This window comes from Hyperoodon ampullatus, assembly GCF_949752795.1.
Source record: "Hyperoodon ampullatus genome assembly, chromosome: 13".
Taxonomy (NCBI): Eukaryota; Metazoa; Chordata; class Mammalia; order Artiodactyla; family Ziphiidae; genus Hyperoodon; species Hyperoodon ampullatus.
In genome coordinates this window covers 64,255,586-64,280,130 of record NC_136926.1, presented here as the reverse complement: position 1 = coordinate 64,280,130, position 24,545 = coordinate 64,255,586, and the positions used below count along the sequence as shown (strand labels likewise).

At 35.8% G+C, this 24,545-nt stretch overlaps 1 protein-coding gene across 2 annotated transcripts in view; it reads left to right on the top strand.

Annotated features, from left to right (window-relative positions):
- SMAD2 (SMAD family member 2) overlaps window positions 1-12,277 on the top strand; it is a gene marked incomplete at its 5' end in the record, with an annotated part of 69,473 nt that extends 57,196 nt beyond the window's left edge. For both annotated transcript variants that reach the window (XM_079717384.1, XM_079717383.1), the window contains 5 exons: window positions 3,529-3,582; window positions 4,779-4,991; window positions 7,953-8,090; window positions 8,277-8,421; window positions 11,706-12,277. In XM_079717384.1, coding sequence (XP_079573510.1) covers window positions 3,529-3,582; window positions 4,779-4,991; window positions 7,953-8,090; window positions 8,277-8,421; window positions 11,706-11,829 — 674 coding nt within the window. In that variant the 3' untranslated portion in view covers window positions 11,830-12,277. The remainder of the gene's footprint in view (window positions 1-3,528; window positions 3,583-4,778; window positions 4,992-7,952; window positions 8,091-8,276; window positions 8,422-11,705) is intronic.
- Between the last annotated feature and the right edge of the window lie 12,268 nt (window positions 12,278-24,545).

The window sequence follows — 24,545 nt, the reverse complement described above, 5'->3', positions numbered from 1 at the left end:
ACCAAGATATCCTTCAGTAAGTGAATGAATAAATAAACTGACATATCCAGACAATGGAATGTTATTCAGTGCTAAAACGAAAACTGCTAAATAAAGGCATGAAAATACATGGAACATTAAATGCATATTTCAAGTCAAAGAAGCCAACCTGAGAAGGCTACATACTTTATGATTCCAGCTATGTGATGTTCCGGAAAAGGCACAAACAACTATAGAGACAGTAAAAAGATCAGTGATTGCTAGGGGCTAGAGGGCAGGGAGGGATGAACAGGTAAGCACAGAAGATTTTTAGGGAAGTGTAACTATTTGGTATGATACTACAATGGTGAATACATGTCATTATACATTTGTCAAAATTTGTAGAATGTGCAGAACCAAGGATGAACTCTAATGTAAATTATGGGCTTCGAGTGACAATGATGTCTGTGTAGGTTCCTCAGTTACAATAAATGTACGTTGTGGCACACGACTCTGATGGCAGGCGAGGTTATACATGTATGTATACATGGGTATATGGGAACTCTGGTACATTATGCTCAATTTTGCTGTGAACCTAAAACTCTAAAAAATAATGTTATAAAATTTTTTTTTACCTTGAAAGACCTACCAAAACAAACCAAAAAACTTGGGGAAATGTTTGTAAGTGTATGACAAGCCTAATAACTGATTTCTAAATTTAAAACCTACAAATAAAGAGGAAAAAGACAGCAGTTAATAAAAAAGGGACATGAAGAACATGAGTGCACAATTTATAACAAAATAAGAATAAGTAGAATTTTTAAAAATCAGAGTTGCCCCATTTAAACCTTTCAAATTGTTATATGTCAGAAGGTGGTGACATGGCATGAAGAAACACTAGCTCATAAATTGTTGGTGGGTCTAAACATTTTGGGAGGGTACTTTGGTACTTATAAAAGTTTAACCTCACATTCGTTTTGATCTAACATTTCCTTGTTGAAAAAATGTATCCTACAAATATCTGTGAACATGTATGCGAGGTTATGTGCACGAGGATTTCTCTAGATGTTTTAGCTGCAAGTAATAGAAACTAGCTTTAAATAGTGAGGTCATTACTTCTCATAACTGGAAGTTCCAGACTTCAGCAGAAGCATGTATATACGAATAACTAATAGGTTAATCATCATTTCACCTGGCTTTGTTTAAGAAAAAAAGTTTCTAATAAATTTTTAGCTTAATTTAACTTCTAAAAATTTTATACATGATTTTAATCAACTTTTCTTTTCATAATATATAGTTCTAACTTTTATCACATCTGACTGGACTCCTCTTAGTCTAAATTAATGAACTGTGACTCTACTGGTCACTTCTTATAAGTATTTAATAGAGGGAGTAAACAGTTAAAAGATGAAAAATTGGTCAGTTTCCTTCATTTCTAATAGTGGCTTTGTTTATTTTATCTCAGCTTCAGGAAGCAGCAGTGAGTTTTAGTTCATTGTTCTAAATATATTTTGACCTTTCATAGCTGTACCTGTTGTGACTTGCCAACAGATTTTTCAAACTGAGGAATAAAAAAAGAACATAAGAACTTTGTTATGGAAGGCTGTTCTGTCTTGTCAAGAATCATTATCACCTGTTCTTTATCTTTGATTCATTTGTTTATGTGGGAATTGCTGTTTCACCTGTGTTGCCTGGTATTTTAGGTCATGGTTATAGTGTGGAGAGGGGAGAGGTCCACAGGGGGCATCTGACCTTATTCTACATCTATGCCATTGCTATATTTTAAAAGCTTGGGTGCTGTAAGTCATGCTTTTTTGGGTAGCATTCTCAAAATATGTAGAGAATAATGATAAGAAAACAAAATTTATCCTACAATTATAATATGATTATTTAACAACAGTTTACAACAAATGTTTTAAAATTTAGTTGCATGAAATTGAGTGAAGTAATCTCTCGGTCACTGTTTTTTCTTGTGTCTGTGGTTCTTCCTTTTTCTTATTTTATGTGTTTGTGCCCCCTCCTCCCTTATTTTCTTGATTAGATTTAGCCAGTTTACCTAAAACTGGAAGAAATGAATACTTTTCTAATAAATATAATTTACTGAAACTGACTCCAGGAAATAGAGCTTCATAGAAGAAATAGAGAAGTGTCTTAGAATAAACCCTAGAAAATTTTTAACTGCAAAGAATTTCACACGGGAATTCTACTGAAATATTAAAGAATATGTTATTCCAATGCTAAGTAGTTTAAATAAACTGTTACAGAGCATAGAAAAGACTTACATCTTCTAGCTTGTCTTTATGAGACAGCGTAACATTTGTGCTTGCAACATAAATCTACAGACCAGTATTGCGTACAATTATTGATGCAGAATTCCTAAAGAATTTTCTCTCTCTCATCCTCACAGCCAGCATCATACTTAATGGGCAAATACTAGAAATAGTTCCTTAAAGTTAAGAGTAAGCCAAGAATTTCTGGTATCACCACTGTTTTATCAAAATGTGACATACCCCCAAATGATTGGTAAATTATATCACATAAAAGTTTTTTTTAATACTGCTTAATCAAAATTGGGATGAAGAATCATAAGCCAGATGACCAAATATTTGCATCCCATACCATGAAAGGACTAATATCACTAAAACATAAAGAGCCTTCTGTAAATCAGTGAGAAAAGTGATCAACACCACAATAGAAAATTGAGCAAAAGAAAAGAACAGACTATTCACAGGAAGGAAATAAAATATAAACAAGTATACAACTGCTCAATGTCATTTATAAGAGAAATACAAATTAAAACTATACTTGTTAAGACCTTGTTCTTACTTATCAACAATAGCACATGAGCCTCCCCTATTTATGTTGTTTCTGGGAATGTAAACTGGTACAACCTCTATAGATGACAATTTTGGCAAAATTTATCAAGTTACAGATGGACAACCCTTTGATTTGGCAGTTTCTCTTTTAGAGCCTACCCTTCAGATACAATTGAGAATATGCGTAATGTGCGAGATTAGTTATTGGAATCTTGGTTCTTAAAGCAAAAGATTGAAGATAACCTGAATATCCATCAAAATGGGATCACAGTATTCCATAATGTAATGTTATGCAGCTAATAGATGAATGGATGGATGGATGGATGGATAAATAGATACATATGTAAAAGGGAAACATATCAACATCTCTGATAGAATAAGTAATATAAAAGCAAAGTTCAGAACTGTGTTACCATCTGTACATAAAAAGCAGGAGGCACAGAACACAATATATTTGCTTATATGGTTTGAAGAATATTTCTGGAAGGGTACACAAAGAACCGGCAACATTGGATGCCTTTGGAAGAGGGTAGCTTGAAGCCAGGACTTGTATCTTTTATGTATTGAAGCTTCCAAAATTAAACTTCCATTAAGCAGTTCATTAAGCAGTTGTATATTTTGAATCCTTGGTATGTAAATTATCTGTGTATTATCTGTGACCATTACAACCAGATACAATCAATTCTATTATTATTTGGTCAGAACTTATGGAAATACTTTTACAGCTGTTTTAAAATTGAATCTTTTGTTTCAGGATCTCCAGCAGAACTATCTCCTACTACTCTTTCCCCTGTTAATCATAGTTTGGGTAAGTTGCAGATACTTTTCCCCTACTGTTTTTATACCTTTTTAATTAAATGTCCTTTCTGGTAATTATTTCCCATATATATGAGAAAGAGATCCCAGTGAATAATCAAATGATTGTTCAACTTAGTGCTTTCTAAAAATGATACTGATAATGTGCCTCAATATTACTAAAACTCTTTTCTCCTGGCACATATAAGAAGTTAATAATCTTTTTATTCATGGAAATCATATTCATTATTCATGAAAATTTTTCTTACATGGCTAGATTTTTATGTATATATTTAGTTTCTGATGTATTTTATAATAGCAGTTATTCATATGAGATGTGTGTATAAATATATATAGACATATATCACTCATGTACATGTAGTATGGGAGATGATATATATATGTGATAGCTAATACATATGTATATATGTGTGTATACGGTCTGTAGTTTATTCTTGGTCTTCATTTTACCTCACTATTTCACAATTTCTTTTCAGTTTCTACACATTGGAATTTGTTCTACAAAATTGTCATTTTTTTCCCATGATATTGCTTATGATGCATTTTAATCAAAATTACAGCACTTAAATACATGTGATCCTTGTTTTCCCATGAAATATATAGATTCTTTTGATTTATATTCTGTTTCCATTTGCATACTGTATGTTTTCTTTTTTGTGTGTGTATGTTTTATTACTTTCTGTTTCTTGTGTATATTTGGGTTTTCTATTTTTGTAACTAGGGTAACTCAGTGAGAATGTCATGTTAAAATAGACAAATGTCAAAACTATGTCATATTTTGTATCCTATCATGACATTTTTTTTCCCCTGTGGCTTTTGACTCATTAATCTTCGTTTCAGCTTTGTCCTACTCTGTCCTACCCAAAATTAATTTTATAATGCAAATTGACTGTGGCACAAGCAGGGTAAAACTACTGTTAGAATAAATGATCCACCATAAAGTCTAAGAAAGCCGTTTGAAGATTAGAATGACTTAATGAGATAGGGGAAATTTGAGAAATTGAAAATCTGGAGTGCTCTTTGGAATCTGGAGTTCGTGATGTAGATGTTAAGTCTGTTTCCTGGGCTGTTGCCAGTGTAGGCTGGCATAGAACATGTAAAGGTGATGATATTCAGTCTATTCTTGGCTTGAGGTGGCTTGAATTATTCACACACATTTCTTTTATGTGTTTGTTTTTTCTGCCCCAGATTTGCAGCCTGTTACTTACTCAGAACCTGCATTTTGGTGTTCAATAGCGTATTATGAATTAAACCAGAGGGTTGGAGAGACCTTCCATGCATCACAGCCCTCACTCACCGTAGACGGCTTCACAGACCCATCAAATTCAGAGAGGTTCTGCCTAGGTTTACTCTCTAACGTCAACAGAAATGCTACAGTAGAAATGACAAGAAGACATATAGGTATGTTTTTTTTCCTTATGTGAAAAACCAATGCCATATACTCATAATGTGAGCATTATGTGGTTTACCACATCAAGAGATTGTGTGCAAAAAAGCCTGCCTTCTCTCTCTCACCTTAAGGGCAGTCATGTTTAAGTGCAGAGCTTCACAGCTTTTAGTAGATCCCGGTGATCCTTCCATCTGAGAACTTTTATCTTGAGCATCTGTTAATTTGGCACCTTCGATACTGGGAAGTCCTTCAATAAATACGTGTTAAAATAACTTTACTCATGGGCTTCCCTGGTGGCGCAGTGGTTGAGAGTCCGCCTGCCGATGCAGGGGACACGGGTTCGTGCCCTGGTCTGGGAAGATCCCACATGCCGCGGAGCGGCTGGGCCCATGAGCCATGGCCGGAGCCTGTGCTCCGCAACGGGAGAGGCCACAACAGTAAGAGGCCCGCGTACTGCAAAAAAAATAAAAAATAAAAAAAATAACTTTACTCTGCTGAGCCTCTACGAGTCATAAAATTGTCATGTTCAGATTTTAGGGATGTAATTTTAACAAATCATGAATTTTTTTTTCAGTTTGTTTACGTCTCCTAGTTTTCTCCCCCTTTCAGTGAATTCATATATCAGCTCTGCACACTATTAATCTGAAGCAGAATATCTAAAACAAAAACTACCATTTAATTTGTTCAAAAATAATTCATAGAATCTCAAAATGTGGTAATCCCAGGCACCCTTTCAGCAAGTTGGTGAGGTAAAAACAATTTTCACAGTGGTACTAAGATGCTGTTTGCCATTTTCACTCTCGTTCTCTCTTGACTGTACAGTGAAGTATTCCAGAGGCTTACAAGGCTTACGATTTTGTAAGGAATTAAATGTAGACTCTGATGAGAATTCTACTGGCTTCTCTGAAGCCAGACATTAAGGATATTTGCAAAAATATAAAACATTGCTACTCTTCTCACTAATTTTTTCTTTGGTTTGCAAAATAGTTATTTTTCATAAACTTGTTTATGTTAATATGTAGTGGGTTTATTATTTTGATTTTCAAATGAATTAATTTTTTTGAATCTCAGTTTTCACACATAATATGGTAAGTTTGCATAGATGTAATACACTTAAACAACAACTCTTTGGGTCGTCAGTATTTTTTTGACAATGAGGTAAAAAATAGTTTGAGCGCCACAAAGGTAACTGAACATAGTTCTCATCACCTTCAAGTAACTTCTTTTAATAATAATTTGCTTCTGTTCATTTAATTAACCATCACCTCCTATGAGAAATAATGCCGATCACTAAAGAGTGAGCGTGATATTGCAAAGTGCTAGTGACTTCAGAGGTCTGTTAGTTGGCTCCATGTGGAATTTCTCAAATCTTGCTTGATGTATAAATTTTATATAATTTTCCTAAGGTACTCAGGTATCTTATAGGTGAGGAAGGCCTCTGAATATCTGCCCTCTTTTAACTAAAACTGTTTTGATTTTTCCATGTTCTAATTAGGGCTCTGCTTAAAAATTTAACAAAAGGTTTACCCTACCTTATTTACTTCTGTACAAAATTTTAGAGTGCTGTAATTATTGGATCATCTTTTTTTACTTTTGATTTCTAGTTTATTGGGTGCTTTTGATCAGAAACTATAGCCTGAAAAATCTCTACTTTTTGGACTTAATGTTTTCCTAATGGTCAAGTGAACAACTTTATTTTTTATATAAGTATTCTGTAGTCATTAAGAGAACAGGGCACCAGGTTCCATATTTATGTAGTAAATCTGGCTTGTTGGTTTTTATTTTCTTTTGCTGCATAACATATTACCACACATTTACCAGCCTAAAACCACACAGATTTACTGTGTCACAGTTTTTATGGGTTAGGAGTCTCCTCGGGGTCTCACAAAGAGAAATCAAAGGGTTAGCTGGGCTGTGTTCTCATCTGAAGCTTGAGGTCCTTTTCAGGCTCACAGGTGATTATTGCAGAGTTCACTTCCTTGAAGTTGTGGCACTGAGATCCTCATTTCCTGCAGATTGTAAGCTAGAGGCTGCTATCAGCAACTAGAGGCCACCTGCGTGGCCCCCTCCATCTTCACAGTCAGCAGTGAAGACTCTGTTGTGTTGAATTCCTGTTGCTCACACTTTGAATCACTTTCACCAGGACCAGCCCAGTCCCTTTTAAGGGCTGTCACCTGATTAAGTCAGGCCCACCAAAGGTAGTCTTAGTTTCTTATGGTCAGTTGATTTGAGAACTTAATTACATCTGAAAAATCCCTTTAAGCAGTATGTAGATTAGTGTTTGATTGAATAATTGAGAAGATAAATACACTGGGGTGAGAATCTTAAGTGCTATCTTAGAATTCTGCTTTTCACAATTTTTTCTTTAATCCTTGTATTGCTGATATTTTATGTATATTTGATCTGCTAATATTTTATGTATATTTGATCTGTCAAATTCTGAAAGGTATATTAAAATCTCCCAATATCTTCTTCTCTAATTCTGCTTATATACATAGGGACCTGGTTGCCCCCATAATATATAGTTTTAAAAGGGGCAGATGACTAACCTCTTGATAATTTTTATTACCTTTTTTCTTAACCATAGTGGGCTCTTTAAAGAAATACTGTTTATTATAATGAAGGCATATTAATCCAGACATTAGTTAATTCCTTCAAATGAATTCTTTTATTTATTTAGAAATAACTATAATTTGTATGAAATTCTTTATTTTGCTATGCGTTCACTTTTCTGCGTTGCTTAAGTATTTTTGATAAGCATGTATTATCTTTACAAATCAATAAAATCATTAAAAAAATACTTGGAAAAATGTACAGTGGTATGTTTCAAAGTTAGATTTCAGAAAAGCATAGCTATGGAAAAAGTCATCAAAATACTTTATGTCATTTTACTATCCTCTGAGAAGACCCTTTGAAAGTCATGCTGAAGTAGTAAATGTTGTAAAACTAATTCCATATATATTTTGTTTTAGGAAGAGGAGTGCGCTTATATTACATAGGTGGAGAAGTTTTTGCTGAGTGCCTAAGTGATAGTGCAATCTTTGTGCAGAGCCCCAATTGTAATCAGAGATACGGCTGGCACCCTGCAACAGTGTGTAAAATTCCACCAGGTATGGATACAACAATGTAAATAAACCTATTGTATCAACTTGCTGAGCTTTTCTTTGCTATTACTTTTAGGAATCAGGAGATGATTTGCATGCTCATATTCTAATATCTGTAGTAGCCCTTTTAAAATGATTTTCTAATAGTAATATTCTTTTTACATATTTTTTTAATCTTTTTCTCAATCGTAGGCTGTAACCTGAAGATCTTCAACAACCAGGAATTTGCTGCTCTTCTGGCTCAGTCCGTTAATCAGGGTTTTGAAGCCGTGTATCAGCTAACTAGAATGTGCACCATAAGAATGAGTTTTGTGAAAGGGTGGGGAGCAGAATACCGGTATGAAATACATATTCAGTTCTTAAATTTCCACAACGTAATTCTTTTTTCTTTCATTCTTTGTATCTTCTGAAGTTCATGTGTATTTATTTTCCTTGAGGTTTATAGAGTCAGCAGATCTTTATGTAAAATAACAAAAGAGAGTTGGAGGCCTCTGGATTCAAAACTATTGCAAATTCCTGTGCTGGCATTATGGAACAAAGAATTAAAACATGTATGGATGGGTACTGTAATAGAATGCAGAGTGTTAAATTCCATAAATGGCATATTGGAAGGGTTATGTCAGTTCATGGCAGGAGAGATGTTTCGCTGGGGCTGGGGGAGGTAGTGATGATACAGGGTCTGGGTTCTGAAAGATGCCTAGGATTTCAGTAACAGGTTTGTGGGGTGGAAAGTGATGATCCTGGAGTAGAGTACAGTTCAGTTGGACTGGAGTGTAGAAAGTAAAGAAGAATAAGGCTGGACAAAGACGTTGAGACAACTTCAGTAGAAGGTTAAAAGGTGGAGCTTCATTCAGTAATAGAAGGGAGTACTTGTTAGGTGCCAGGCACTGTGCTGTGTTTTAGGTGCAGTATCTCACGCCTTTCAACATGGCTAAGAATTACTGTTGCTGTTTTTATCCTTTCTTTATAAGGTTACAATCTTTCTAAGGTAAAAAATGGTCCAAACTAATATTTATTTGGAAATAGGCTTAGAAAAGATTTGATAGTTTGCCCAAGGACACATTCTAAGTGGTAGAGACGGGACTTGAGGAAAGCTCTCCTTGACTCTTAACCTCTTCTCTAAGGATAGTAAGTAGCAGTTACCTAATTGAGTTTTACCAAAGCTAATCTGTCATCAAGGGGTAAGATAGATTACGCTATTGATAAATTAAACAATTGATTGGATTCCACAGCAAAGATAGGGAATACTTCATCAGCATATTAAAGAATGAAAGTATAAGTAAAATACTTAGTCTTTCTTCAGTTCACATTGCTTACTGTCTGAATGTCTGCTTAAGAAGATATTCATATAGAATAGTAATAGTACTCCTGTTTCATTCAGCAGTTTGGGCCCTTCCTCAGAATTTATTTCATTTCATTTGAACTTGACTCCCTGTCTTAAGTTTTGTGAGGTGTATGACTTTTGTGATGGTGAGATATGAGATCTACTGGTTTGAATACTTTTATAAAAATATATTATGTGTTATATATGTATATCCTAGAATGAAGACTTGTCACTATTTTGTCCAAGTTATGTTAGTAGAAGAATTCACTTTTTGACTTTGCTGTAGCTCTCTTTTGTTTTCATCATTTCCCCTTTGAGATGTGATAACTTTAAAGAATGCTGAGTTTCTTTTTCCCTTTGATAAAAAATTATCAAATTGATAATAAAATTAGATCTTATTGATATTAAATTAGATTGATAGTTGATATTAAAATTAGATTCAGATAGTACCATCTGATACCAGTTTATTAGGTCAGACATTTTTTTTTCTCTTCAAAAGATCATAATGTTGAAGAACATGGTAGAAATTCAGTGGAATTAAATACGAATTGCATAGGTCGGGGAGAATTCCATGTGTATCTGTGGGTCTCCTGTTAAGACCAGTTTTGATTGGTAGAGAGAGATACTGCCCTTCATTCACTGTGGACTCTGCTGTTCTTTAACCCAGAGCTAATTTAACATCTATATGAGAAGCAGTAATATACAGTATGTTTTCATGGATAATGGAGTCAGGTACATCTACTTTGGATAATAAAGTAGTTTCCTTTAACATTTACAGATCAAAATAAATCAAATACTCATATATCTGTGAACTGTGGAACCTTTTATCCTTAATGACACTGGTGCTGAGGAGATAGATCTAATGGTTGGATTTCTAAAACTATCTTTTAGTTTCTTTAGTGCCCGCTTGATTGCTTAGCGTAAAAATCAGGAAATGTAGTAAGCAGGAAATATAGATGTGTAAAGAATTCATAGTTAATTGAGAAATATGTCTCACTTAAGTGAATTAGTACTGAAACGAATAAACGGTGGTGGACACATAATGTGTGTCTCAGACCCTGAGACAAGGGTTTGCATGCAAGAAGTTTATTCAGGAAATGGAGGGAACACTGGTCAGGAAGGAGGAAGGAGGGAAGAGAGGTAGGGAGGAAAGGCAGCCAGTACCATTCTTAACCCATCTACTCTAGTGGGTGGGTCACTAGAGCTATTCCCTTAGGAAAACTTTGGAAAACAGTAAAGAACACACAGAATTATCCCACCCAGAGGGAAGGGAAACTAGACGTTTAAATGCCAATTCCTGTGTCATTGCTTGAGGTCTGTTCCTGGGGATGTTAATTTCCTGGCACTTCTGATCTGCTGTATATGTGGACAGAGCAGAGAAGTTCTCAGGCACAGAAATGCAGATGCCTGCAACTGGAAATTGGCTAGAGAACACTGAAAATCTGAAGGGTGTAGTGGGGCACTGACACCATCTGCTACAGAAAACCACATCCTTTGAATTACAGTTTTAAATTATATTGAGCATGTGTCACATGGAGGTGAAGAGTTGATAATGGCCTTTTCTCATGTTTGAAGGGCTGTCATGTTGAAGAAGCAAGCAGACTTACTGCCTTATTGTATATAATAAATAACTAAAATCAGTATGTGGAAGTGACAGGATGTCATTGAACAATTTGCGATTCCCAGAGGGTAGCTCATTTTGTTTGAAGTACTAAAGGTGTTTCTTATTAAAAGCCTGCATGATTTTGCTGAAAGGGATGTTGGTTGTTGGCTTTGTCAGGGAAAGTTGAACCCCAACTCTTAACATTCTGTGATAAGCTTGGGTCAGAATTCTCTTTTGTTTTGATATACTTTAAATTTGAATCCTATTCCATTTGGACTTCATTTGCTATTTGAGTATCTTCTATTCTGTGGATGATTAGTAAGTAGGGTGACTTTATATATTCTGGTTTGCTTGGGACAGTGCTGGTTTATGTCTCTTGCCCTGGCAGTGATTATTTATAGTAACTACATTCTCTCTTAAAGGTGTCCCATTTTGGACAGTAAATATAAGTTTACTCTACTAATTTTAATCTGAGGGGAAAACAGTGTTTTTTTTCTCTTTAAAAGAAAAAAGTCACCTAAGTACTTTGAGGATTAAACAGTTTTCAAAATAATAGATATGCAAACTTGATACTCGGTCAGAAAAGAATCTAGGTTTTAGTATATATTGATACAACCTTTTGATTTATCTAAATTCTTCCATAGCCATGTTATTTTTTTAATTTCATAATTATTTTCTTGCATTCCTTTAACAGAAGGCAGACAGTAACAAGCACTCCTTGCTGGATTGAACTTCATCTGAATGGACCTCTACAGTGGTTGGACAAAGTATTAACTCAGATGGGATCCCCTTCAGTGCGTTGCTCAAGCATGTCATAAAGCTTTGTCACCAGTCAAGTCCCATCAAAAGACTTAATGTACCAACTCTTCTGTCCTAGTATTTGTGTGTGGTCCCCGTGGACTGTTTACTATCCAAAAATTCAAGAGAAAACAGCACTTGAGGTCTCATCAATTAAAGCACCTTGTGGAATCGGTTTCCTATGTTTGAATATTAGATGGGAAAATTAGTGTCTAGAAATACCCTCCCATAAAGGAGGAAGAGAAGATTTTAAAGACTTACTGATGTCTTGTTGGGCATAAAACTGAGTGTCCCAAAGGTTTATTAATAACAATAGTAGTTATGTGTACAGGTAATGTATCATGATCCAGTATCACAGTATTGTGCTGTTTATATACATTTTTAGTTTGCATAAATTAGGTGTGTGTGTGCTGCTTCTTGATTTAGGCAAGCCTTTATAAAGTTACAGTACCTAATCTGTTATTCCCACTTCTTTGTTATTTTTGTGTGTCTTTTTTAATATATAATATATATCAAGATTTTCAAATTATCATTTAGAAGCAGATTTCCCTTGTAGAAAAACTAATTTTTCTGCCTTTTACCAAAAATAAACTCTTGGGGGAAGAAAAGTGGATTAACTTTTGAAATCCTTGACCTTAATGTGTTCAGTGGGTCTTAAATATTCATTCTTTTTGTGTTTGTTTACTTACTGCTAAAACCTTACGGAAATCTTTCCAAACCTCTCCTCCGTTTCCACTTTTGTCCTGATACCAAAACAGTGTAGCGTGACATCCATCACGAATAATGGTTGTACTGATACCGCCAGCACCAGTTAATTCTGGGGTACGGTAACAAATCATATGGAGTAAGTCCCTTTGTCTTACACCAAATTTCAGTTTCAGCAGATGATAATAGACTTGTGTAACCTAGCAGTCTTTTGATTTATCTTTACACCTCATAAAAAATGCACAGGTGACAGTATAATTATTTTCAGGGATATGCTACAATTATTTCAATATATTTATCCTTTTTAAAAATTCAATCTATAAACACTCTTTAAAAAGGTATTTTAAAATATTTCAGTAGCAAACCTAGTGCTCTTTGAGTTGAGTTTCATTTGATTTAGTTACCAGATTGTATTATGAAATGGACCTTTTGTAAATGTAATTGCTTCAGCAAAATACCTAGAAAAGTAATGCTGAGGTATGATCATCAGGTAAAGGCCATCTGTTTTTAAGGTATGTTGTATTAAATTTATACAATCTATGTTATTTTACATAATTATGAATTCTAAATTTTAAAATTTGGGGGAGAAGCAGTTTGGCAAGTTTTTTAGCTTATAATTACCTACACTCTGAGCTGTTCTTAACTAATCTTGAATATGTGGTGACTGTTAGAACCAACCATGCATTATGCTCTACAGTGACAGGAGATGTCAGAAACTCTGTTGGAAGTCCACCCTGCAGCAGATAATCCTTATGTTTATTGTTAACTCATTGCAGTTTAAACATTTCTTGTTTGCATCTCAGTAGAAATGGAAAGTAACCACTCCTGGTCCCCTTCTAGTAAGTTTTCATATTTTTAAAGACAGATTATCTTTGGTACTTGTTTTTTGAAACCATATTCACCTTTATCTACAGGTGTTATTTTCAATACTTTCAGCATTGGTTGTTTTCTATTAGACATTCCCCATTTTTCTATATTTGTGTATGCATGTATGTGTTTATGTAAACTTGGTATAGTAATTTTTTATTCATTCAAGAAATATTTATTGTTCACCTGTTTCGTGTGCCAGGAACTTTCTTAGCCTTTGGGTAAAGGTGAACAAGACAGATAAGGCCCTTGCCTTTGCTGAGATAGCAGTTTCTGTAATGCTTAATTAGCTTATTTGTCTATGAAGGAGATAAAACAGGGTACTGTGATAAAGCATAGCAGGGGGAATGCTTCTGAAAGGTAATGATGCTTGAGCTAACACTTCGGTGAGAAAGGAGCAAGCCATGTGGAGAGAAAAATAGGCATTCCTGGCAAAGAAAATGGCATCAAATGCAAAGGCTTATTTTAAAGGAAACTCATAATTTACTAGGTGTTCATGCTTTATACAAAAACCTCTACACAGGTCCAAACTTGAGGATCAGATTGGTTCTACAGTTCATAATAGTTGAAGGTGGCCTTACTTTGTGACAGATTGCTTCATGTGTCATTCTCACTAATATTTCCTCTTCCTCAAATCCTTACTGTAAAAAGTTTACAACAGGTCAGTACCATTTAATTGAACAACCCTTTCTTCAGTTCTGCCTTGGGCAAATTTTCACCATTGTAGTGACTGGCTGCTTGCTTCCAGATGTCCTGCTGCCCGATAATTATTACTTCTACAGTCCATCCTGTGGATAGAGTAAATGTCCCAGGTATTACCACCGTCAGACCTGTTGGAAATGTGGAGGCTCTGCCCTTTGGAAGTGTTTACTTACTAGAGGACTTGTAGTGATGTTAGGGAACACTGTTCTTTGTCTGGGGGTAAAGAACAACTTTGAAAGTGGTAGAACATCCTGGCAGTTGCTCTTGCATTGATATGTTAAGCAAAGCAGTGCCATCTGTAGCATTTCAGTAGTGGATCACATCTCTACAGTTCTGGTGGCATTCTTCTGTACAATATGAAACTGGGACTCATTTGGAAGCACCCATGTATTCAGCGGTTAGACCTGTCAAGCAGTTGACTTTGTGGTGGTGGTGGTTACATTTGTATGAGTATGTTCAATGGTCTTCCTTGCTTTTTAATGCGATGCTGGTTTTGCATTCTGTTTTGGCCACTGTGGCCTAATTTTTGCTCATTGTTTTTTCCCTTTATAGGGTTTGTTTTCATTCTTCTAAGTGATAAGATCTCCTCTCTGTAGAATTTTGTCTTTATTTAGATTAGCAACATCATTTAGAATTTCTTCTACACAGTGCTGGTAATTTCCTCAGTTTAACAACATGAGAACTGAATGATCATGCTTTCTATCACATTTCTAAGATGAATGGTGGTTTTCACAGTGGATTACATACACCTTAGGGCTGGTTTAGGGAATTGGATGCTGGTGACATTCCCATTGACTTTGGCCTGGCCAGTGGCAGCTTCATTTTTATTCTGTGTTGGAGTTCCACGTAGGAACTCCAATAGAATGATTTCTTCCTTAAAAAAGTTTTACTGCTTAAAAAAAAGTTTGATTTTCCTGACTAGGTTTGAACTATACCAGTTAGTGTGCTAATTGTACATTATGATATACATTCATTCAATAAACATTTATTGATGCCTGTTCTTTACCTACCCAGTGTGATAGATGTTGAGTAATAAAAAGATAACTGGGATTTGGTACTGACTCTCAAGCCATCTTAGTCGTGTGGGGTTACTTTCTCTCTCAGGACCTGTCACTTTGCCAGAAGAAAATCTGCCTAATTTTTCTTGAAAGCTATATATTCTTACTCTGTATTCTTATTCTTATTCTGTATTCTAAGTATATATTTGCAAATTTTTAATATCTGGGGTTTTTTTAAACCTCACATCATATCTAGTTTTGCTTGGTTCATCTGTCCTTTAAACATTGCCAGATATTCTCCTTTGTTAAAATTATTTTATTGATAATTTCACTTTATTTGTGCCTTTATTGTCAGTTTCATCAAGACTAAGATTTTGAACTTGAAAAACAATCAGTCTAGTCTCTTGCTAGTTGAAATCAAAAGAGTATATATACCCAGTTGGTTTCTCTACCTCTTCCAAAAATTGTCCAAATATACCTTTAACATCTTTCTTTTTTTTAAATAACTAAATACTTTTGAGCATTTACTCAATAATCAGTGCCCTCCTGGTCCGGTTGATGGTGGGATGTGATGTAACGCAAGACAATCCTCACTGTACTTAGCGTCTGTCTTTATGTACAGTCTTTACTTTCATAGCTAAACATTCCAGCTTCACAGTGTGCCACCCCTCCACCATTCCCCAGTATCTCTTTAGATAACTAAGTAGACTGGACATAAGCAACCCATGATCTTGTCTCTTACTCTGGTGCAACACATTGAGATTTAGACATAACACATTATTGCCCATTTTCTTTCCTTCGTGAACTTTATTTTGCTAAGTCCTTTATATTCATCAACTGAATTTTATTCTTCCTTCCCTTCTCTTGACAACATGTATCCCTAGTGGTTTTGCTAGTTGCCCTCTTCCTTGCCAACCGTGTTGTATCTGCATACATCGGAATGTTTCTCTCCTTTGAACTTTACTAAAGACCAAAAAGGACGGTGCTGTTCAATCCCAGGGTCCTAATTTCTTCACCACGAAGGTTGACATTGTTCAGATTGGTCAGTCACTTAAATCTTACAAATGGCTCAGAAATTCTATCCGGTTAAATGTTTTTGTGACGATAGTGTACATTGTCAGATTCTGTTGTAAATTATGTTCAGGATTATGAACTTTTCCGGTAGTTGCAGCCAATGATTTCCTCATAATACTAGCCCTGTTTCCACCTTGGGGCATATTGGGTTGATGTATTTAGTACAGTCAAGAGTAATAATGATAGTGTGTGGTGTCTAGAGGTTGTCAGAGTCCTATTGAATTCCTTTTATATCTTCCTTTTCAAGTTTTCATAAATATTTTGTCTGTTCAGACTACCTTTTGTGTGTGGGGATTGAGGGACAAATTATCTCTTGGAGTGGAATTCCTATGTTTGAAGCCTCAACCAGGAAATGTGAGCTATACTAGATATAGATAGCCTCATGATAGCTTTTATGATGAGAACTTGTCTAATGTGTTCATATAATTTCTTGAGTAGGAGCTGTTTTATCTTGGATATTATAGCTAACTTTATATATAGCATAACTGCCTTAAACCTTTTTAGTAGGAAATAAATTATGTGTATGTATGGATTTATATATACATATACACTCACAGAAAAATCTTAACAGTAGGGGTCATTTGCATACATTTTAACAGTGTTCAATGATCTATTGTTTAAATCTCATATCAGTAAAAAATTCTTAAGTTTCTTGCAGACATTTTCCTTTCATGGACAGACCATCAGGGTAAATTTTTTATTCTGCCAGGGTCCTAATTTTGTGGTTCAGTTAGAATGCCATTTTTAGGCAGCTTGACAATTAAGAATCATAACTGGAACATCAAAAAAAAAAAAGCTCTGAGTGGTCTCTGGAAGGTACTTGCTTAAGGTTACCTTTTTTAAAAAAAATAGTGTTAGATTGTGTGTCCGCCACACCTGCTCTTTCCCCCAGCATAAGACTGCTGCTTAAGATACCCTGGGAAGCACCACTACCAAGTCAAGTTTTCCTGTATTGAAGGGTAGCCTCAAGATGACTTTCTTAGCTGTGCTCAACAGAAATGGATTTTCCAAAGTTCTTTGGGCCATTTCTGATTCACAGAGGATCTGACCAGAGTATATTAGCCTGAGTTAACTTCAGTGTCAATTGGTTTGCTGCCAGGAGATCCATAATAGACCCAAAATTTCACCATTGATTGAGATGTAAGGGCCCTTTGAAAGAATAGTACCACTGATGTTAGGAGTGAAGTGAGGATTCATTAACTCCACACAAAGGACTTTTAGATGTTTCTCCAACGAATTTCCCCCCAAATTATATTCTTCTACCCTCTTTAAAAAAAAAAAAAAAAAAAAAAAAGCTCTTACTTTCTGTGGAGTTTCCAGTTTGCTCTTTTGGGTGGGGGGTAGGGATTTACTTTCTCTTTCTAATTAAAGATGCTAATTTAAATTGAACCATGAAATCCATAATATATTGATTTAAGGACAAAAGTGAAGTTTTAGAATTGTAAAAGTACTTAACTATTACATATTTTTCATTTCACACTTGACTGTTCTTTCTCCCTGTGGCTTTAAAGCTTTTGGCTGTTTTACAGCGTTAGTCACTAGGTAACTTGCCATATTTCTGGTTCTGTTAGTCCTACTGATTACAATGCTGTGGCGTAAAGTTAGTTCTCAGCATTTGTCTGTAGGAATAGAAGTCTTACTCAAGTCTTTTTCTTCCAAAGAGATTCTCCTTTCTCAGTAAGTTCCTAAGAAAATACTTGTTTGTCACTCTCTTTATTCACGTTCTTGGATTGTTCAAACAGCAAAAAAAAGTGTTGGTGAAAACTATTAGGGTCCTTTTCTGATGAATGTATGTACCTGCATTAAGAATGTAGTCATTTGTTGGTTTTATGTAACTAATATACACACAGATTAATTTTAATCAGGAGAAAGAATTATCACATACATAGCAAGTAGGTAACATGCATGGCTTTTACATTTTTTAAAAACACCCTATTTTTTGGCAAAATGTAGAACCCCAAATGGTCATTTCTTAGACCAACTTTACCTCAGGCTTCATTTTTGCTGTTTTGACCCTGGCCTTTAAGGCATAAATATTTATATCTTTTTATTAGTGATAGTGAAACTGTGACACTAACCATTTCTATACAAGACAGCAAAACAAGAAAAACTATAAAGATTAAGATGAAAGCAGTTGTGTGGTTGTTGAGCTAGATCACAGCATTTGTAGGCAAAATAAAAACATTCATATCTGAGAATTTTTTTTTTTTTTTTTTTGGCCATCTTTTCCCAAGGCCAGACCTTCTGGTAGAGCACAGTTAAAAGTAACATAATTCTGGGCCTTTGTAATCTGAGGGAAATAACTCCAGTTGGCAGTCTTCATGTTAATATATGAAACAAGAATGTAGGGAATAGTTGGCAAAGCGTGTTTTCACCTAAAAAGAAAAGAATATGAAAAGATATAAAACTATTATTCATTTAGCTCTCAAAATCTCAAAAAGATACGGTAAAATGCTATATAACTGGACAAAACCAGAAGAACCTATAGAGGATTTGTGGGAAAACAGGTTTTAAGGATGAACTTCTATACACTGCTCACCAATTTGCTTACGTTCTACCAACTCTTCTTAAAAGGTGACACTGTTAAATAAGATACTTCTAGGAACTAATGATTAGCAAATGTCCTAAAAATATTTTTGAGCCAATTCCCTTGTAAGTAGCCCTATTTACTCTTGGAAATTCTTACCCTTTCTCTAGCGATACTAAGGGAGGAGTGAGGAGTGTTCTTAGGGTAACCAACCGCCCTGGTGCGCCTGGGACTGAGGCAGCCCCCTGGATGCAGGACTCTGAGTGCTAAACCCGGGAAAGCCCCAGGCGCACCAAGGAGGAGCTGATAGCCTTAAGTGTTCTTGGGACTTACCCTCACCTTAAACATTGTAATAGTTGCGATTAAATTCAGCTGCCCTACAGCATAGGTGTCCTCCAATCACTTACTATTGTGTATGGAATGTGAGATTTATACCAATAATAGCTAATGGCACCAATGTGGCAGTGAGACTAACACAGTAATCCAGGGAAGATAACTGGTGGTTTAATGAAACAGAAGAGGCAACTAGATAGCAAAGTTCTTCAGAACCTGTGTGTCTGTGTAAGTACAGATCATGTCTTTATGGGGTTCAATTTAATCTGAAATTTAAATTTTCACAGTAAAAGAAAACTGAGTAATGCTGTGGATTTCTTCTCTCTTGAGGGCAAATATGGCCTTTGATGCTCTATCCTCTACTACATTCCCCAGACTATCCTGCTCAAGAAGCCAGAATGTGGCATTATTATGTTTATTCTCAGTGAATGTTGTATTGAGATTATTAAATGCATCAGCCAATGGCAGGTGAAGGAATTGGGTGTCCTGGTCCAGACTGAGCAGCGCCCTAAGTTCTGATAGCCTCCTACCCCTCAGGTGCTTACCAGCTACAACACCGACCACGGGAGGTGAGATTTTTCTAAGACGGCATTAATTTTGTAATGCAATATGATGGATGCAGAGTCTGTTATTGTTTCCCTGTGGTAGTCCTCAGACTGCATCCTCTGTGCACTGTGATGTAGATGGTAGATGTGTTCTTTGTAAGCTTTAATCCTATGATTGTCAAAATATGATGTGTTTCCTTTTTTTAAAAATTAAACAGTGAGCTGAGGCTTTATTTCAGCTGGTTTTCAAGTTAAAATTGTGAAATACTGATTTCCTTCCCACCACCCACACCAAATATTTTAGTCTATTTAAAGTACAAAAGGAAAAAAAAGTTAAGAAAACGTTGCTTAAATGTCCTGTGATTTCTGGTCAAATTTTATATATATTTGTGTGTGTCTGTGTATGTGCTTTCACTTTTTACCTTGTTGGCTCTCTACCTGTGTTAATAGTACTGTCACCATTGAAAGGTGAACATTTTTCCTAGCATTAAAAAAAAAAGCGATTTGAGTTTACCATGTTATTATGGGACTAATTTTTAATCGTTTTCATTGATTTTGATTTAAACTGATCCTTTTTTAGAGGGGATTATATTTTGCTGACCACACTCTAAATTGTACAGAAACAAAAAAAAATTTGTTGTGTGTATTTTCACATAATGGAATTATGCTATTGAGTGCATCTTTTTATTAAGTTTGGTGTTATATAAAAAGATTATCCCACTCCCCTGGCAGACAGATAACGCACTGCTTAGTATACACTCACAAAACACACCTCATAGTGCTAGTAGGTTAGGCATTTTAGTTTACTTCAGAGCTTGCCTGTACCAAATAATGATCTAATACACATGATATGTGCTGTAAACGGACTAGAAAGTGAAATTCACATTTACCCTCAAAATGTACTCTTAGCAAAAACAGCAAACGGTATTCTTTTAAAGATTTCATTGAAAAATAATACATAAGGTGTACTCATAATTAATATCATCATGAAATAATTGAAAAGCAAACTTTTTAGATCAACCAGACTTTCTTTGTGCCTTGCAGGAACTCAGTTCCTAGGATGAATCAGTACTTCTCTCGTTAGCAGACTGCTTTCATTAGACTATTTAAGACACCTACGTTAGGATGCAACAAAAGGGACCTCAAAATCTAAAATACACTATGCTACTTGGCATTGAACAGCCCAGGGACTAGCTTGATTTCGTTAACAATTTTGTGTTGGTAGGAAACCTACTTAAACAAATCCTACTTAAATTGCTACACCATACAACTCTATTAACAATCTAAAAGGAGCCTTCCAGCATTGAACTGCAACATCACTTCAGTTGACAGACGACTAGAAGAGATCCTTTTCCATCGTCACTTCACCCTGGGAACTTTCCTGCTTGTTACCCTGCTGTTAGTGACACTGGTTATCTGCGCCGGAAGATTTTTATAGCAACCCCAGTGTGCATAATTGTGCATATTCAAGGGGCTGAAGGGTAGGAGAGAAGTATTATTTGTATGTTTGGGCTTTCTCTCCAGTTGGCAAATCCTTTTTTCCCCACTTGCTTCAAAATAAATTGAAAGTCCTAGTGTGGGAAGCATGACTATTAATATCAAACAGATGTACTCCAGTGCCCTCATTCTCAGCATGAGGTGTGCCCAAGAACTAGGGTGAAGATCATCTTCATCTGCTGCTCAAGAATATATTTGCACCATGCAGTTATCCAGCTTCTTTTTAACAGACTCATCCTTTTCATCAAAATAATACAAGACGAGCCCAACCTAAAAAAAGTTTGCACATGTAGGAATCCAAAAGAAAAAGCGAAAGGCATACATAAAAGCTGTTTTCTGCTACAATGAATAGATATGAAAATACTTGTAGAATTGATCTGATGCTAGTTTGCACATAGACTTAATTACATTCTTAAAGCGGACCACATTAACTGAGGGCAAGAACATTGAATCAGACTCATGGGTAGCAAGTTCTGTGATGAGCCAACACGATCTTCAGGAAGCTATGAGAGAATAAGAGTGTGTTACTGTGCTCCAGTCCAAGCTACATGACCTTATTTGAGATAGGGATTTGCCATAGTTTTTATAATCTTCAATTTTTTGTACCTACTTTAATGCTGTGCAGCAATAAGTTTGTTTAAAAAGTTTAGAAAGTAGTTCAGGAAAGATAAGATCCCAGAGGAAGGAGAAGTTGCTTCTGAACAGTGGTGCAGGGCGAGGAAGGACAAGATACGATTTAAGCACAGTGTTCAAGGATGCATTGAATTTGGATAGATGGAGAGGACTTTGGGGGCCAGTCAAAATGAGGTCTTGGAACAGAACTTGTGGATCTGAACGTGCATGAAAGCTGGACAACTTTACTGAGCTGCTATGTATGGTGAGCAGAAAACTGACAACCACAAGCTAGGTAGGTGCTACTCTGAAGCCCACATCTAATAATAGCACCTAGATAGCCAGGAGGTAAAAGCTATACATAACTCTGCACCTTGGGTCTTGTAAACTACACAGAGATTGTGCTACTGAGCTGGCTGGCTGGGGCAGAGGACATGAGGACACCAGCCATAACCCCAGCCGAGGATGGACTGCTTGTTTGGGCGGGGGGAGTTTAAACATGTACATATATGTATGTGTGTATTAAGTGAAATTTAACTTTCTGCTCACAGCTGGAGATGATGAGAGAACCCTCTGAAATTTTATGCAGAATTTTGTGTATTTGTAGACTTTTGTGGTGAGAAGTAGCAATCATCAGAGAGGCCTTAACCACTGCCCAACAGTGATTCCATTAAGACCACCTATCTTGAACTTAAGCTAGAATTAACTCTGATTTTAGATCTTGTTAAGGTTTTTTCCATGAGAGATCTTATCTCTAAGCTATTTTAACTTGTTATTGGCAGTATTTGATCACACTTTTAAATATAAATGCCATATAAATAAGATTTTAATATAACTGATGACCCACTTTCAAATGGTTGCAGTTTTTAAGTATGTTTGGGCTGTAGTGGGAAAAAATGAAGATTTACACAAGCCTAGCCTAACATCTGGAATAAAAGTATTCTAGGTTGCCTTTTTATAATGAAAATATTTTTATATTGAAAAAACAGATTAGTGTCTTTGTTTTACCCAAGAACCACAAGTTACTTCGTTCCAACTTTTAAATCAAAATCTTGAATAATAGCATGTGGTATCACTACACTTTAAAAATGTACTTAGTCAATCATAAACACATTTTCTAAGGAATTGAATTTTATAGAGATAATTGAATGCTTTCATCTGTAACAGAATTAGTGGCCTGCAAACCACTGTGGTTTCTTGCTTTGCTCTGAAGTTGTTAAAGGGGGAATTTTCTGCTCCAAGTTACATGCATAAAGGAAGATGCAAAGTAAAATTCAGTTTTTAAATTCTAAAGCAACAACCACTGACAAAATGTTATCCTCTAAAAGTTTAACTACTTTTTAACTAAACAGTTGTTTTCCTGTCTTTTATCATTCCAGTATCTAGGTGCTTAAATTAACATACGTATAAAATCAAATATGTTAATAAAATCAAGCTAGACTTGGTAAACTAAATTTGGAGTAAAGTTTCTAGCAGTGTCTATATGACATCTCATATGGTGTGATTTTCATTCAGCAAAATGTTACTTAATTCTCTGTGTTCTGCTTCCCCCTATTCCATCCTACCCCTATAACCTCCTGCAATTAAATTAACCCTTAGAAAACTGCCTTATCTTAGAATATTTAATTGATTTGTTTCTATGTTTTTTAAGAGCCAAAATCACAAAAGGGAGAGATGGCTAAGAATCTGGCTTGTTATTACATCCTTCAGAAAATCACCTTTAAAATGGGTGCATATTTTGTGTATCCTCTCTTAATTTCTAGTTTTGTGGGTGTACTTTTATTCTATTGAGTATTGCCACCAAGGAACAACTAATCTTCAAATTTACAATTTACATAATTAGTGATTGCCTGAAAAGGGGTATTGAACATAAAATCTTAGATAAAACTGAGAAATGGGGGAAGATTTATATAATTTAGTCTCTTGGTTGTCTGGCTGTTTCTCATCTGGGAATAGCCATGTCTTAAAGGACATTTAAGCAACAAAAATGCTAAGAGTGGAATGCTTGAAGAAAAGAGCCCTGTAATGGTCAACTACTTCAGTGATCTTGGATAATGGAATAAAACTCAGTTGCCTTTTTAAAACAAACTTTTTCTGTCTTTAATGACTTTGGACAGAATCACATTCTGCTAGTTTTAAGCCTTGGTTATCATTTCTGATGTAATGGAAAATACAGCTGAACTCAGAATCAGAGTCTTCCGTTTGGGCCCTGATTCTGCCAATTTATGGTGACTTTAGATAGATAATTTCAACAGTTTGCTGCTTCAAGTTCCTCATTTCCTCCAATTCCCCAAAATGAGGAAGTTGCTTTTCAGGGTGGTTATGAGGATTATATGAGAACACTTTACAGAGCAGAAGCTCAGCGCTGGAGGACTGAATCCACAGTCGAGGGAGTGTCAGGAGGTGGTGGCAGCAAAGAAGGTCTTTGCTACCAAACCTGCCTCAGAAAAGCAGCAAGAGATACCACACTGAGAGATGTCAAGTAAATGAAAACCTATGGGAGCAGTTATCCGTTGCCACAGAAGTAATGCATAACCACCATAAAAGCCCAGTGGCGTGCAATTGTAAACATCCATTTAGTTTACGAGTTAGGTCAGTGATTTAGATGGGGCGTCTCTGGGTAGTTCTAGTTTTGCCTGGCCCGCTGGAGAGGTGGCCTTGACTCAGCCCTTTTCTGTGTCTCATCCTCCTGCAGCTACCCCAGGCATGTTTCCATGAGGTGGCAGGAGGGAACAGCAACCGAGCCCAGTCCCAGAAGCCCCTTTCAAGTCTGCACCCTCCCTGCTGACCGATCGGCATTCCCCAGAATTAAGCCCCAAGCAAAGCTCAGAGTGGAAAGGCACCACACAGTGAAATGGCAGAGGAGGAGGGTACCA